Source organism: Lethenteron reissneri, chromosome 62 (genome assembly GCF_015708825.2).
Source record: "Lethenteron reissneri isolate LAM-NWPU_2019-01 chromosome 62, ASM1570882v1, whole genome shotgun sequence".
Taxonomy (NCBI): Eukaryota; Metazoa; Chordata; class Hyperoartia; order Petromyzontiformes; family Petromyzontidae; genus Lethenteron; species Lethenteron reissneri.
This window is the reverse complement of record NC_083840.1, coordinates 1,168,568-1,185,090: the sequence shown is the minus strand read 5'-3', so window position 1 is coordinate 1,185,090 and position 16,523 is coordinate 1,168,568. Positions and strand designations below refer to the sequence as shown.

General features: G+C 47.6%; 1 protein-coding gene across 1 annotated transcript; it reads left to right on the top strand.

Annotated features, from left to right (window-relative positions):
* Window positions 1-3,068: 3,068 nt before the first annotated feature.
* On the top strand, window positions 3,069-14,825 carry LOC133358606 (zinc finger protein 771-like). The gene is made up of 4 exons (XM_061576989.1): window positions 3,069-3,287; window positions 4,823-4,922; window positions 9,648-9,797; window positions 10,562-14,825. Exons 2-4 carry the CDS (start codon window positions 4,823-4,825, stop codon window positions 11,698-11,700), a joined length of 1,389 nt encoding a protein of 462 aa, XP_061432973.1. The 5' UTR covers window positions 3,069-3,287; the 3' UTR covers window positions 11,701-14,825.
* The last annotated feature ends 1,698 nt before the right edge of the window (window positions 14,826-16,523 follow it).

Below are 16,523 nucleotides of genomic sequence, written 5' to 3'. Positions count from 1 at the left end.
GTGCCCGATTATCCCAGGAGCAAAAGTCGCTACACGTGTAGTAGTAGCTACACGTGTAGTAGTAGCTACATATGTAGTAGCTACACGTGTAGTAGTAGCTACATATGTAGCAGCTACGGGCCCCGTACTTTCAAGGCCCCCCGCACTAAATACTTTCAAGCTATCAGTTCCGGGTCAGTGATTCTGCACTTGCTCTGTTACTATAGTACTATACCGCCTTTAACTTTTACAAACGACTGGGTGTTTAAGGTTAGCGATTTGTCGTATCATCTGGTTGTATAGCAAATGAAAAACTGCAATTACTTTAGGGTGCAAGTAAAGAAAATGTTTGAATATTTATTTATTTAGGGTCCCCTTATAACATTTGCTACAGATCCCGCACAATCCGGCACTGCTTATGTCCGATACGCCACCTGTGCCAATCAACCCGCTGCGTTTTATCCGCACGGTGCTCCGCTCGTTGTTGTGAGCGTCGCGAACCTCTGCCCTCCGTTGCTCGAGGGCGACTGCCTCCAACTCAGTGTCGGATGACAATAAAAAATAAACGATAGGAGTGAAAAGTATTGGAAAGGTAAGCAAATCACTACTATATATGGATATTGATTTTACCATGTAAAGCCCACGGAACTTTTAGCTTATTTTTCAGAAGCGACATGGCCAAAAATGATAGCTAAACAAAGTGGTATATCGTTTGGAAATGTATAGCAGCCAAAGAGAAAATGTTTGGTGTTTGAACATCTTAATACCAATTTTTTTTTTCCCAGAAGGAGTAAACCCTTATTTTTCAGACTTTAATAATGGCAAAAAATGTGTCCCATGATATAGCTGCTCACGAGAGCTGCAAATGCCCTGATAGTGCATTGTCCTTGTACTATACTCTTTGGCTCTTTCGGTAAAGTCACGGCAGCTCTCTCTCCCACTTCAGCAAATGTTTTCTTGCTGTGGTTTTCCCACTTGATGATTGCTTATAATCTATTGTTGCAGCAGCCCTTTCTTGTTCAGCAGTTCTACTGCTGTATCTTTTTACCTGATGACGATTAGTGTTGCGATCGAAACGTCGTGATCAATTATTCTTCTACCTACGTGATTTTACCGAAAGAACCAAAGAGTATGGATTCCTGTAGTCACGAAAGCTTTAAGTCAAGATTGTCCTTGTACTTGATTTGAAGCTTTCGTGACTGCAGGAATCCATACTCTTTTGTTCTTTCGGTAAAGTCACGTCGGTATAAAATAAGATAAATCACGACGTTTCGGGCGTAACACAAGCGTCCGTCATCTGTTTTAAAACAGTCAGCCTCAGCAGCAGACCATGCTTTCCCACCTGATGATGGACGCTTGTGTTGTGCCCGAAACGTCGTGATTTATTTTATTCTATACCTACGTGACTTTACCGAAAGAACCAAAGAGTATGTCCACGTGCTGTTCGCCTTTTAGGATTCTCCGGTCTAACACTCGTGGTGAGACTTGGTCATAAAGAAAGCTGTCTCTGGTGTAGACCAATCAGTTTCAAAGGCAATGCCCATATATTACCAGAGCACGTTTGTTTGCATGTTCACAATAAGTACTGTGTGTGGTCAATGAGGTACCTTGACTCCTTGCAAAAGGTTTCTATTTGGTGTGTGAACGGCTTAACACCTCCTGTTTTATTGCCAGAGAGGGTAAAGCAGATTCTGATGTTTTTCTCTGCTTTGATACTGCCAAAAAGGTATCCCATGTTGTAGCCGCTCACGCGAGCTACGGATTCCCTGACAGTGCATTGTCCTTGCACTGTTCGTCTTTTGGTGTTCTCCGATCTAACACCGGTGGTGGGACTAGGCCATAAAGAAAGCTGTCTCTGGTTGCATGTTCACCACAAGTGCCCGGTGTGGCTATTTGGTGTTTTAACATTTTAACACCACCTAAAATTTAACACGTAAAGTATACTCTTTGTTTTTTTTGTCATGCTTTGATACTGCCCCCCCCCCCCCAAAAAAAGCAACAGGGTCCCATGTAGGCCACCGTTCCGAAATCGACCGTGTCGGCTGTTTCAAGTTCACGTATTAGGTAGAGCCCTGTGAGCCATGCGGATCTTGACTCAGGTACAACCGCAACAAACAAAATATGAACATATTCTTGGTTCTTTCGGTTAAGTCACGTAAAAGGGAAATAATAAAAATAAAACAATAAAATTCTCACGACGTTTCGATTGCAACACAAGCAATCATCATCAGGTGTGAAACCCAGAGCAAATTTTCTTGAAAACCACAGCAAAATTTCTTGAAAACCACAGCAAATTTTCTTGCTGTGGTTTTCACACCTGATGACGATTGCTTGTGTCGCAGTCGAAACGTCGTGAAAATGGTATTGTTTCGTTTTTATTATTTTATTATTTCCCTTCTACGTGACTTTACCGAAAGAACCAAGAACATGAATCCCTGCAGTCACGAAAGCTTTAAATCGAAAAATATGAACAGAGAACATCTTAAAGCGACGACGCGCAACAGAAACATCCCGGATAAACCAGGTTTAGCGACGCACCACCCCCCTTCCACCTCCTACTGCTCTTCACAATTGTCGTGAACGATCGGATTTGTTTCCCAAAAGGTCTCAACGAGGCGCGTCCACGACCCCGCGCCTCTCTCGTGTCGACCTTCAGCCGCTCGTCGCCGACCCAGCCGCGTCTTGTCGCTGCATCTTGCCGCTCGCCGCCGTCGCTGCATCTTGTCGCTTGCCGGGCTCCAGGAGGAGAGGTCACTGCAGGCGAGAGACACGGGGAGAGGGACACGGGGAGAGGGACAAAGAGACACGGGGAGAGAGACACACGAGAGAGAGAGAGAGACAGAGAGACACGGGGAGAGAGAGACACGGGGAGAGAGACACGGGGAGAGGGACAAAGAGACACGGGGAGAGGGACACACGAGAGAGAGACAGAGAGACACGGGGAGAGAGAGACACGGGGAGAGAGACACGGGGAGAGGGACAAAGAGACACGGGGAGAGGGACACACGAGAGAGAGAGAGAGACAGAGAGACACGGGGAGAGAGAGACACGGGGAGAGAGACACGGGGAGAGGGACAAAGAGACACGGGGAGAGGGACACACGAGAGAGAGACAGAGAGACACGGGGAAAGAGAGACACGGGGAGAGGGACAAAGAGACACGGGGAGAGGGACACACGGGGAGAGAGAGACACGGGGAGAGAGACACGCCGATTAATTTGGGCGTCGAATTTGGGGCCTCCCTGGCCCTTCCCTCCTATCCCAGACGGGTCCGTGAGAAAGAATCAAACAAGAAATCAGGAGGACACGGTAAGAGAGGCGGATAAATAAGACACACACAGTGACACGTACACACAGAGACAAATACAGAGACACGTACACACAGTGACACGTACACACACAGATACGTACACAACCACACGTACACACACAGAGACACGGACGGAGGCATAGACACGTACACACAGAGACACGTACACACAGGCATAGACACGTACACATAGAGAGAGACAGACGGAGAGACACAGACAGAGAAACAGACACGGGCACACGCAGAGAGGCGGAGAGAGACACGACGTGGCGACACATGCAGAGAGACACACCGACTTAGACACGGATACGCAGAGACACGGAGCCACCGAGACAAATATACACAGCGACACAAACACAGGGACACACACATAGAGATACCACTGTATGCAGAGAGACACGGAGTGAGACACAGAGAGACACGGAGTGAGACAAAACGGGGATTTGGAGAGATACACGGAGCCACCGAGACGAAGATGGATAGCGGCAGAAACAGGGATACTGCATGCACATGTAGACAGATAGACAATGGGACACAGAGAGACGCAGAGAGACGACACGGAATGAGACGGAACGAGGATTTGTAGAGAGTTGCGCTATCCATTGACTCACCCAACTTCCGAAATCAGCATACTCCGTCGCACAATAATTATCAACACAAGCAAACATAAATACAGTTCTAAATATGCGAATCAGCCTACATCATCACACTCGGCTGTGTTTATTACGGCGGAGACGCCGTTACGTCGGAATAATCAATCGATTGATAAATCATCTTCAGAACTGCTTTTTGCCCGTTTTTAACGTCAAACAGTTGTGATGATCGCTGTCTCTTGAATGGTGCGCGTGTGTCTATTCGCTAATAATGTTCACTGGCACCTTGTGCACAGAGCTTGCCTGTATCACACCGTGTCAACCCACACGGTTCGCCCCGTATTCTTGTACAGGGAAATTTGAGTTTTCAGGTCTATGCGGCGTACAGCCATTTCAATACGGGCAAAATATTTGTTTTGGCTATTTCTGTTTCTCCCTTGTGGTGGGACTTTGTAGGATGAACGTTGAGATTTATAAGGGCACGGGGTGACCACTAAGGTCTGAATTGTTCTGTAATAAGGTAGGGCACTGATAAGGGGTTGACAGGTGTGCTGTGTTGTGCCTCGTAGAGATTTCGTGATGCCGGCCATGATAATGTTTGTGTGTGCTCGTGTCCAATTGTTGGCTTGCTTGCGTATGTGTACGTCGAACTTCTTTCGCACCGTACGTAGCTAACCTGCGCCAATCTCAGCAGTTTCCAGCTCAGCCGTTGTGAGCTTTTTTAAGCCACAGGCCACCTTGTCTCTCTGTGTGTGGTTGAACTTCTTTCGCACCGTTAGTAGCCAACCCGCGCCAATCCGAGGTGTGCGGGGGGAGTAGGAAGGACAACAAACTAAATGCACAACATGAAGCAGTTTTAAATAAATGAGTTTTCGATCTAGACGATTTAAAAGTGCACAGCAGTCTGTTTAGACGGTTAAATGTCCCTTTGTGTTCCTCAGATGGCTTCACACCTTGAATTACCGCTCGTCAAGCAAGAATATGAAGAACGTCCAAAACCTGGGCCGTGTCGTGACTTCACGGCGATACGTGCCGATGCCGGTGAGAGTACTTATAGAACGGACCGATTATATTCGCAATTGAATTGTCATTGCAGGACAAATTGACATCAAAATGAATCACAAAACGGGCTTCCCACTGTATTGTATAATCTGATGAGTGGTGAGGTATTGGGTGAGTTGGACTGATGAGTGTCAGGTGAGTGGTGAATGACTCTGGACGGTCAGGTGAGTGTCATGTGATTGTCACGTTAAGCCCCTGTTGATAGGACGGGCTGCCCCACTTTGTGCAAATTGCGAATAACTTTCAGTTGGGCCTCCCAGAAAATCAAATCACTTTCAGCTTTTTTTTCCCATCCCCACACCTATACGATGTTACACATCATCAACGCATTTCTACAGCAACTTTGAAAAAAAAAACTATAGTTCAAAGTAAGACGAAGGCCAAACAAACAAATAAACTACAGTAGAACGAACCGATTATATTCGCAACATGGCCGACCAGCTCTGAACCAATTTCTCAACTCCATCAATTCCATACATCCAGCCATCAAATTCACCATGGAAGTTGAAAAGGATGGCAAGCTACCATTCTTGGATGTTTTAATCGAAAATAGACCAGATGGCTCAATGGGACACTCTTTCTACAGGAAAGCCACCCATACGGATGCCTACCTAAAACTTGATTCCCAACACCATCCCAGAAGAATTCCCTCATCAAAACTCTACACTATAGAACTCGACGCATCTCCGACCATCACCACCTAGCCAGTGAATTGGAACACGTACACCAAGCTCTCAAGATGAATGGATATTCAGACTACACAATCCGTAGGCTATCACCCCAACTGTTGGGAAAGAACCATCTGAGGACCCAATCAAAATCATCACCTTGCCATACATAGCAGGGGTCACCAAAAATATTTCCAAAATCAAGAACAAACACAAGATCCAGGTTCGATTTAACACAGTACATCAATAATAAATCACGACGCTTCGATCACAACACGAGCAATTGTCATCAGGTGGAAAGATACAACAGTAGAACTGCTGAACAAGAAATGGCTGCTGCAACAAGAAATTATATATAGGTTTGAGGTGGGTGTCACCCAAGGGTAAGTAGGAGGGGTCAGAGATGGAAAGGAGTCCCATCGCCGCACGCAAGCACAGCAGCTGCGTTAAAGTGAGAGATTGGCATGTCAATGTAAACGGGTATAATGTAAAATGAGCCCCATCGTCAATGTAGTCTCTGTTCACCAAGGTACCTGTGCCTGGCACCGCCTTACCAATACTTCACCTGGAATGGTACATTCTACAAACAAAATGAAGGTACCCCTATGGGTTCTCCCTTGTCGCCAGTAGTAGCGAATGTTTTCATGGAGAAATTTGAAACAGATGCCATCCAGACATCCACCCTACGTCCTTCCTTGTGTAAAAGATACGTAGAAGACACGTTCATCATCTGGTCACATGGCCATACAGTACTGGACCAATTTTTCAACCACATCAATTCCATACACCCATCCATCAAATTCACCATAGAAGTAGAAAATGATGGCAAGTATCATTCCTGGATTTTTTGATCGAGAAGAGACCTGATGGCTCGTGGGACATTCTGTCTACAGGAAAGCCACCCACACGGATTCCTATCTAAAGCCTGATTCCCACCACCATCCTCTAGAGGTCTGTTCAGAAGCCGATTTGTTCGTAAGTCCAACTTTACTCCTGTTGATTCCAAACACGTTTTACTGCGTGTACACTAAATACGAGGAATGGCTTCAAAAGTTGTATAATCTCCTGTAGATGAAGATGCCACTGGTTCTTGATGTTGGGCAGACGTAGATGCCACTACCGCCATCTATTTCGTGGCGGTTGAACTTACGACTCTCGGTCCGAACAGGCAACTGGACATAGAGACAAGTTTGTTCATATCTCTGAAAGTTCGTAAGTCGAATGTCCGTGTATAAATTTGGGCTGAAGGGAAAAACCATGAGCTATTCATTTACATCAAAATCTCAGGTGCTCGGTTAATCCGCAAATCGGATAAACCACTCATAGATATTCAAGAGACTACCGTATTCTTTGGGTCTTTTTGGTAAAGTCACGTAAATGGTTGAAACAAAATTTTAAAAAAACTACGACGTTTCGATCACAATACAAGCGATCGTCATCAGGAGGAAAGAGGAGGAAAGCTGCTAAATGCAGACTGTTTAATAGGTGTAGTCCTAGGGTCATAAATGAAGTGAGCGGGGCTAGTGATGTTAATGTGAGAAATTAGCATGTTAATGAAAGATCGGAGAGCGGCATCTGCGACGAGTGCGCGAGTGGCTATGTTAATGTGAGAGATTAGTATGTTAATGTAAGATCGCAGAGCCATCGCGACGTAAAGGTCGGCGTCCATAGGTGGCCACGTTGGCGCAAGAAATTCAACCTGTTAATGTGAAATCGGAGAGCCGAAGCCATGGGGAAAATAAATAAATAAAATTCTTATCGGAAGGTGGCAGGAAGGGAACATCACAACCAGTTATGACTTAAACTGGTTGATAACGTCCTTCCAATGAAGTTACGTGCTTAAACCGAACAAATATGTGCTCTGGTGAATCCTAAATACACGTGATCTACCCTACAGTGCAGGATTTACCATATCTTTACAACAGTGGGCCGAGTTGTATTTTGATTGGCGTGGCGCTGCTATCGACTTAGTGGGCCGGAATCTTCTACTGGGCAGGACCAGGAGAGTGTTACTATCGCTGAGCACACGCATCATCGTTCGGTTGATCGTGAGCGTTCGTTCTAAATCGAAAGAGTAACAAATCGAAATCTTCAGTTGTGCTTCATTTTGAGTGATTTATCCGATCATTTATTTTGTGAGTTTTAATTAACGAAACTATGCAATGACGAACTCAATTTGCTTAGCTTAAACATAATATATTCCAATATTAGTGTTTTTTTTGCATAGAGATCCGCGGAAAATGTATATTTTTGGATTATCTGCGATTTTTTATTGTCCGCGGCCATCCTCCCCATCATTAGCGCGGATAATCGAGAGTCTACTGTGGTAACAAAACAAGATCTATCCAAGCCAGCACATGAGATTATACAATAATTATCATCTTTATCGAGCGCCTTTCACACCCACTGTTTCAAATTAATATCTGCCGCTGCTTCGGTTGGATTTTAAAGCACAAGAATGAGCGTTCCAACTTTGGCAACAATGAGAATTATAATATTTGTGGGCAAAACGTGCCTGTCTGACATGTGCGATTGCCTTGTTGTGTAAAGCGATAGATCTCCCATCTATCAAAGACCACGGTGCGTTTTATAAATTGTGCATGTACATTCCGTTCTTCTGTAACGCCGCGTGTTGTTTTGACAACGCGAATTAGGTATAACGCGATTAATGTATCATTAGACCTCCTTTGCCAGTACCAAAATATAATAATAGGGGTTTTCCCCTTTTTCTGGCAACAAAACTTAAACCTCTTTACAAGGAATCATGTGTGCATTAACCACAATACTTGTGGTCAAAATGCAAACAAAAATCACACTGATAATATAATGATGTAGATGCTTACTCCGAGCCCTTATTACTTTGATAGTGCATTGTCTTTGAGCTGTATGCCTTTTGGCGTCCTCTGGTCTAGCACCAATTGAGACGAGGCTCAAAAGATAGCCGTCTCTGGTGTGGACCAATCCGTTTCAAGGACAATGCATTAATTATCAGTGTGTTTTTTGTTTGCATTTTGACCACAAGTATTGTGGTTAATGCAGACATGATTCTTTGTAAAAAGGTTTCAGTTTTTGTTGCCAGAAAAAAGGGGAAAAACCCTATTATTATGCGAGTAGGAATAAGAGGTTGTACAGCTGCCTCAGCGTAGCATCATTGTCACATAAGGCACTGGGATGCTGCTGGATGCTTCTAGACGCTACCCATGGTGCCTCAGTCTTTGTTCAGTCTGCATTACGCATCTCACGTGTTATCGCGGACTGCTGCTTTACCCCCTATAATAATTATTAGAATGCCATTTTTCCATAACGCGGTGTTCTTCAGGAACGTAACTACAGTAGTCCCTCGGTTAACAGTGACGTAATCGGTTTACGGTTTTTCGGTTAACGTTTCGCCTCCCAAAGGCCCCCTGGTTTTGACTAACGTTAAAATGTTGACTAACGGTACCGTGTTTATATTTTTGGATCTTTTGGTAAAGTCACGTAGATAGGTTATATCCACGCGAGCGCCAATTTCGGCCAATCCGAGCACTCGTTAACTGAGGCTGAGCCACGCCCTCGGCCAATCAGCGATGCCCGTTTATGAGCATTTAGACCTCGACGGGCTTTGTTTGTATTTTTTTTTTGGCAGTGGAAACAGCTCTTTTGCAGCCTTTTTACTTATTTTTCAACTAATACGTGAATTCGATAAACAGTTATTTCGGTTAACAATAGTTTTCGTGTAACGTTTTAAAAACATTAACCGAGGGACTACTGTACCGCATTATAGGAGAACAGACTGAAGGTATGTTGAACTTCTTACGCACCATACGTAGTTAACCATGCTAATTGGAGTTGCGGGGGAAGGACAACAAACGATGGGTCTCTGTGTGAGTCTATGAGTCTGTGTGAGTGTACGGGTCTCTGTGTGAGTCTATAGGGCTCTGTGTGAGTCTATGGGTCTCTGTGTGAGTCTGTATATGTTTGTATGTTTAACTTTTTTCACACTGTACGTAGCCAACCGCGCTAATGGGAGGTGATTTTTTTTTCAATGTTGTTAAAGCTGAAGAAGCCAGCGAGAGCCCGCAGGGGCTGGGGGATTCCCGTGGATGTGTATCCACTCCGGAGCAAAAGCTGATCAAGGTGGAGATGTGGGCAGAAGATGTGAAACAGTTCATCGAGGTGGAGTTGCTCGAGGAGGACAATGGTCAAGGTGAGTACCTCTGAGAGCATTCCAGAGACGATAAAATAATTTCTTGTTTGTTCTACCACGAGTCATATCCCAGTCATGCTAAAGCGAAAGAGTCCAGGAGGTTGTGTTGAGCCGTGGAGGGGCGATTAGATTAAGACACTTTGAGGTAGTAATGCTTCTCTCCCATCTAAGTATAACCAAACCAAATAGCTAATGTATTCTATACATGGAGCTAGGCTGTTTACCTGACTACCAGTGGCGAGATGTTAACTCCCTCGCCTGGTATACAGGAGGTTTTGGGGTTAAATCCCGACCCTGATGCCTGCTATATATATTAAAATTGCATGTTCTCCCTGTGGTCGTGTGGATTTTTCTCCGGGTCCTCCAGTTTTTTCCTCCACATTTAGAATCAACATCCCGCATTCAGAGCATTTGGCTGCTATACATTTCCACGGGATAAGCCACTTCGGTGGGCTTTCATAATGTGATAGCCAGGTTGCTTCTGAAAAAGAGCTACGTGGCTCAGTGGGGCCTTACCTGGGGAAAACATTTGATTTAGTTGAATTTTTTAGTTTAGCCAGCATTTATTAATGACATAAAACACTTGTAAGTAATCTTCATAAGCACTGCAATTGCACTCCACTAGTGGCATCACGGCAGGGGCGTTTTGAAACATGTGGGGAGTCGTGCAGCTGAGGCCCTCACTGTTTTATTTACATTCTATTCCTCCCAACCAATGCGTCCGCGTTCGTTTGTTTTTCTTCTTTCGAAAACGTTTCCCGCAGACGAGGAAGTGGAACTCCTGTGCGAGGAGTGCGCGAAGGACTTTGGCGCGTGCCTACAGACGAGCGTGGGCGAGGTGGATCGCGCCTCCTGCCGGACCCAGCGAGCCTGCGCCAAGTGCGGCAAGATGCTCGACAGCGCCACGTGGTGCGTCAATATTCGGCGTAGGAGGAGGAGCAGGATGGCGACAAGCGCCGGAGAGGAGAGATGCCTGCAAACGACGCCCCCCAGGAAGGCGCCCAACCCGGACGACAAGTTGTCGGGAGGTCGTGACGCGACGGGCGCCAACGACGAGAGAAAGCACGCGTGTCTGGAGTGCGGCAAGGGCTTCTCGCATCAGTACGGGTTAAACCGGCACCTCAGGACGCACACCGGCGAGAAGCCGCACACCTGCGCCGAGTGCGGGAAGGGGTTCGCAGAGCCCTCCGACCTGAAGAAGCACTCGATAATGCACACGGGCGAGGCGCCGCACGTGTGCCGGGAGTGCGGCAAGGGCTTCTCGCGGCGTTCCAATCTGGAGGCGCACTCGCGGACGCACACGGGCGAGAGGCCGCACGAGTGCCCGCAGTGCGGCAAGCGCTTCTCGCACCGCTTCCACCTGGAGACGCACTCGCGGACGCACACCGGCGAGAGGCCGCACGAGTGCCGTCAGTGCGGCAAGCGCTTCTCGCACCGCTTCCACCTGGAGACGCACTCGCGGACGCACACCGGCGAGAGGCCGTACGCGTGCCGGGACTGCGGCAAGGGCTTCTCGCAGAGCTCGCACCTGAAGATGCACTCGCTGACGCACACGGGCGAGAAGCCGCACGTGTGCAAGGAGTGCGGCAGCGGCTTTTCGCAGCGCTCCGATCTCAAGAAGCACTCGATAACGCACACGGGCGAGAAGCCACACGTGTGCCACGAGTGCGGGCGGGGATTTTCACTCCCATGCAACTTGAAGAAGCACGTGCTCACGCACACCGGCGAGAAGCCACACGTGTGCAAAGATTGCGGGAGGGCCTTTGCAATCCCCTCCCACTTGAAGAAGCACTCGAAGGTGCACGCCGGCGAGGAGCAGTACATGTGCCAGGATTGCGGAAAGGGGTTTTTACAGATCGATGCTCTGAAGAAGCATTTCTTTAGCATGCACATCGGCGAGTGAGGAAAGCCCTCGACGTCCATGTAGTTTGCCTTTTTTTTTGGGTGTAACGCAGCGGCGAAAGTTTTTTTTTTATCATCGATTTTCAAATCAGTTTTATTGTCGGCAGTTTTTTGTACCCCCCCCCCCCCCTTTCCGTTGTTTGTTCATCTTGGAATTTCAACATGTTTTTTTTATCGAACAAGTTGACGTTGATTGTGGTTGAATAAAGTTCACGAAAGGATCACGTAAATAGAAATGTTGTTAAACCCGCCACCACCCGACCACAGCCAATCGGTGAGGTTTGTCGCGTAAGCAAAACTTGCCAGTTCGTTACTGCTTCAGCACTAACCGGTTGTGTGTTGGAGAGTAAACCCACAACATTTACAATTCGAGTATCGTGAGGTTTCACCGGCGATTACAACAACCAGCCTCGTCAGGCGATTTGCCAGAATAGAATTACGTAGTCTAATCCAAACAAAAACAACCTTTATTATGAATAATATTGGTCGGGAAAGCCTCCTACTACTACTGCGTGATAAACATCAAAGTGGTGGCATGTACGCTTGTAATTCAGTACTGGAGGCGAGGGTTGGTGAATCTCCCAAATGCTGTGAAACTCCCCCCTGTGCACATTGAGTAGGATCCATACAGAATCAGTATATTTATTCTGGAGGAATCCGATGAGCTATAAAGCTCTTGTTCACAGATGCCCAGTAGGGGCACGGAGTAAGAACGTTAGAACAACAAACAGTACAAAAACATGATAGGAGTACAAGACAGATAAACAAATCACCCAAACACATACAAATAAGTAATATTTAAAAGTACTTTTTTTAAACACGCTTTAATTAAATGTACCGTACGTAATGGCAGAACTCCACGACTCCTGGAAGTGGCCCCGAGGCTTGCCATAACGTAAGGGGCTGTGGTGATTTACAGGCAACTTGAGTTGACCGTAGACAATTAGACCCAAGCCGAAACATAAAAAAAAATGATTAAAAATATTTATTTTTAATGATAGAATATAGTATTGTCATCAGTATGACATAAGTATACCAAGTTTGCAGTCGATGCCACATTGGGAAGTGGGTTAAAATTGAGTTACAAGATTTGAGGATACGACAACAACAACAGAGAGTGAGTTAAAAAAAAGCATGTAATAAAACTAAACCATCCCCATCCTACCACTGAGGTATTAACTTATTTTTCATAAGCGACCTGGCCACAAATTATAGCTCAACAAAGTGGCCATGCATTTGGACATTTATAGCATCAAAATAATCTAAATCATCTCAAGGCATGTTTCTAAATATGGAGGGAAAAACCAGAGGACCCTGGCTCGCGAGAAGGTGGTACAATGTAACGTGTGTGGACCCTGCCTCTTACGTCTGTATGAGGAATAGAGATGTTTCCCCTTCGCACGCGTGAGTGTTCTCCGAGTTCTCCGATCTCCTTCCACACCCAAGAACTCGTAAACCCCTTCCTGTTCTGATGACGTACGTGTATGTCGTCAAAACTAAAACAGAAGAAAAACTAAAATAACTTATCGGTACCGAGACTCCCACAAGGCCATGCGGGAGGGCGTGTGGCACCAATTTGGTGCCAACTATTGTAGTGCGGTGGTCATGTCACTACGGTTCTCTGCGGTGAGTAGATTGGATTCCACGGTGGTGAGATGTTAACCACCTCGCCTGGTATACAGGAGATCGTGGGTTCAATCCCGACCCTGCCGCCTGCTGTGATATTTGGAGATTGCATGTTCTCCCCGAGGTCGCATGGATTTTTTCCAGGGTCTTCCGGTTTTTCCCTCCACATTTAGAATCAACATGCGTTTAGAGTATTTAGCTGCTGTAAATTTCCACATGATAGGCCACTTTATTGAACTATCATTTGTGGCCACGTCGCGTCTGAAAATAGAGCTATATTGCTCGGTGAACCTTACCTGGTATGAAATAAAAAATAGTTTAGCATTTAGTTGATGCTTTTTAAAAACAATGGCGCCTCACTTCTACGTCTCTTTAAACGCTGAGCTTCTCGCGCGTTCCGAGACTCGGGGGCAAACGGGGACGGCCCCCCCCAACACACCCTGCAACTTGCAGACGTATCGGAACAATGAAAGGGTTAATTGGCCGATGAACACCTTAACATGTAGAGGACCACACGGCTTGGGCAATTTCTTGGCACCGGCTCACCGCGTGGCCTCTCCCTCCCTGCTCGTCCGCGGTTCCTCTCCGCGCCTCTTTGAGTCGCTCACCGTCGGAACAAGAGGGCGAACGCCCCATGGAGAAATTAGCGAATTCAAATTAATATAGGGTTTTTAAAACCTCATCGCCACGCCGACGTTTTCCGTCGACGAACTAACGGGAAGGAGTTCCAGGCAGCGGCAGTATTTGGAGGTATTTTTTGATAACCGGCGCGTTGATCCGATGGGTTTTCGGCTGCGGTTCGGGTGCACCGAAATAAAATTTTTAACCATTCACTGGTTTAAACGACTCGAAATTAGTTTTAAAGGTTCGGATGTGGACAACCGTTGCGGAAAACGGTTTGAACCGGTTCTAATTTGCATATTTTCTCAAAATTATAAAAATAAAGACCTGCCATGTAGCTTACATTGCAGGATTATACATATGAAGTACCGGTGAGGACGCTTGACACCGAGGTTGAGGCACACGTATATTTATTTCACAATACGACAGTGGGCATATAACACTCGAGGGGGTATCGGCCCCCTCACCCGTATAACTCGGGATACACCCCTAGCTAACTCTGTCCTAGCCCCGAGTCCTCCACTGATGGGCTAGGGGAGGCTATCTGGCCCGACACTGGTAAGTCGGGCCCGGTACCCGGAGTTCCAGACCAGCTCTTACAAGAGCACCGGCTCTGGCTTTCGAGGCCACGCCGCTGGCTCAGTCCTGTCCGGCCCTGAAAAGGACATCGAACTAGGGGAGTCCAGGGCTCTATCTAAGACGTCTTCAGTCTTCTTCCTTTAGCTTAAAACATAACTCCCGAGCCCTTTGAAACATCCCCTTTTATACCCAACCCCTCCCTGAGGGGTGGGGCCCCGGGGGATCATAACGTTCGAACCAGCCCCCCCCCAGGGTGTCTGGCTCGGACGTCGTAGAGGGCACCTCCTCGTGCACCTACGTAGCCCCGCCCACTGTGTTTGTTTTCCATAGGCTGCCATGCATAACGGGCCCTCTCTTTAACACCCCTACATCACCCCCCCCCCCCCCCCCCCCCGCATAGCTTGCAGCCGTCCCGGCTGCCAACATACAAAAATGACAATAAAAGTGCATTTACTCCTTGACCGCGCGTGTGCCTCACTATTTTTGAACAGCAACAAGAACACAACAAAATGCAACAGCAAGAAGAGAAAACAACCCGACACACCCCCCCTTGAATAAATACGAATTCCGTAAAAAAACAACCTATATACAATTTGCAGGGAACCCACCATACACACAACACCAGGTGAACCCAACGTATGTACATTTCAATGGGCAGGGAACACACCACCCACACAACACACAATGAACCCAACCTATGTACACATCTTCCGGCCTCATAACAGTCTGCGCATTTTTGCGCGCGTCCTTGCAGCGGGCCCCTCACACGGGGTAACTCCGGGTGGCGGACCGTCAGGTGGCAATTGTCCGTCCCGGAGTGAGTCCTCATCCGACGCCGCGCGACCGTCGGTATCCCCAGGAGGGGTGGTCGGGCGTGAGCCCGTCAGTCCTGATGCACCTGGAGGTGGCACGGCCGGCAAGGCATTAGGTGAGAACGACGGAGACGGACCCAGTGAGTCGGTCGACCCCCCACACGTTTGGCCACGCATGTGTGAAGTGGGTTTGTGTACCGCAACGAAGGGTTTTAATCTAGAGGGGTGCACGAACCATCGCCGCTTCCCCCATTTAATGCGCACGCACTGTGGTCGCAAAACTTCGACCACCTCCACAGGGCCCCGCCACGGCCGCACCAGCTTAGAGGAGGTTGCCAGTGGCACTTGGGGACAGTGCAGCCATGCCTTGTCCCCCGGCTTCCACTGTATCATGTGCGCCCGACCCAGCCTGAGGCGCTCATTCGCCTTTTGACGGAGGTCCGAGTTTAGCATTGCAGCATCCCGCGCCTCTGTTAATTTGGCCAGATTAAATTTGACGTGGTCAGCCAATTTAGTTTTCCCTTGCGGCTCGGGGATCTGCAGCTGGGCGCGAACAGGCGGGTCGGGTTCGCGACCGTACATGAGGTAAAAGGGGGAAAATCCCGTAGCTGCATGGGGTGCCATCCGGTATGCCGCCAAGACCCCTTGAATATGCAGGTCCCAGTCGGTCTGCGAGTCCGAGACCTGCTGTGACATCATTGACGTAATGGTGCGATGCAGGCGCTCGACCATCCCGTCAGTTTGCGGGTGATACGGGGAGGTACGAATTTTCTTCGTGCCTAGGAGCTCACAGACTTGTTTGAGTAATTTACCGGAAAAATTTCTGCCCTGGTCGGTTAGCAGCCGCTCCGGAGCACCTTTGTCCAGGACGTATCCCTGAACAAAGGCCTCCACGATGGCTGCTGCCGACTGGTTTGCAAGGGGCCAGGCCATAGGCCAGCGTGTAAAATACTCCACACCAGTCAACAAATATCTATTGCCCCTGGGGGTGGCGGGAAATGGGCCCAAAATGTCCAGCGCGACAAGCTCATTTATTCTGGACACTTTGATCGATTGCAAGGGTGGGTTAGACTCCCGCGCCGGCGGTTTCCGTTGCGCACACCGAGGGCATGATCCCAATAAATCCCCAACATCCCACGTCATGCCAGGCCAAAAAAAATCAAGTTGTAGCAGGGCAAGAGTCTTT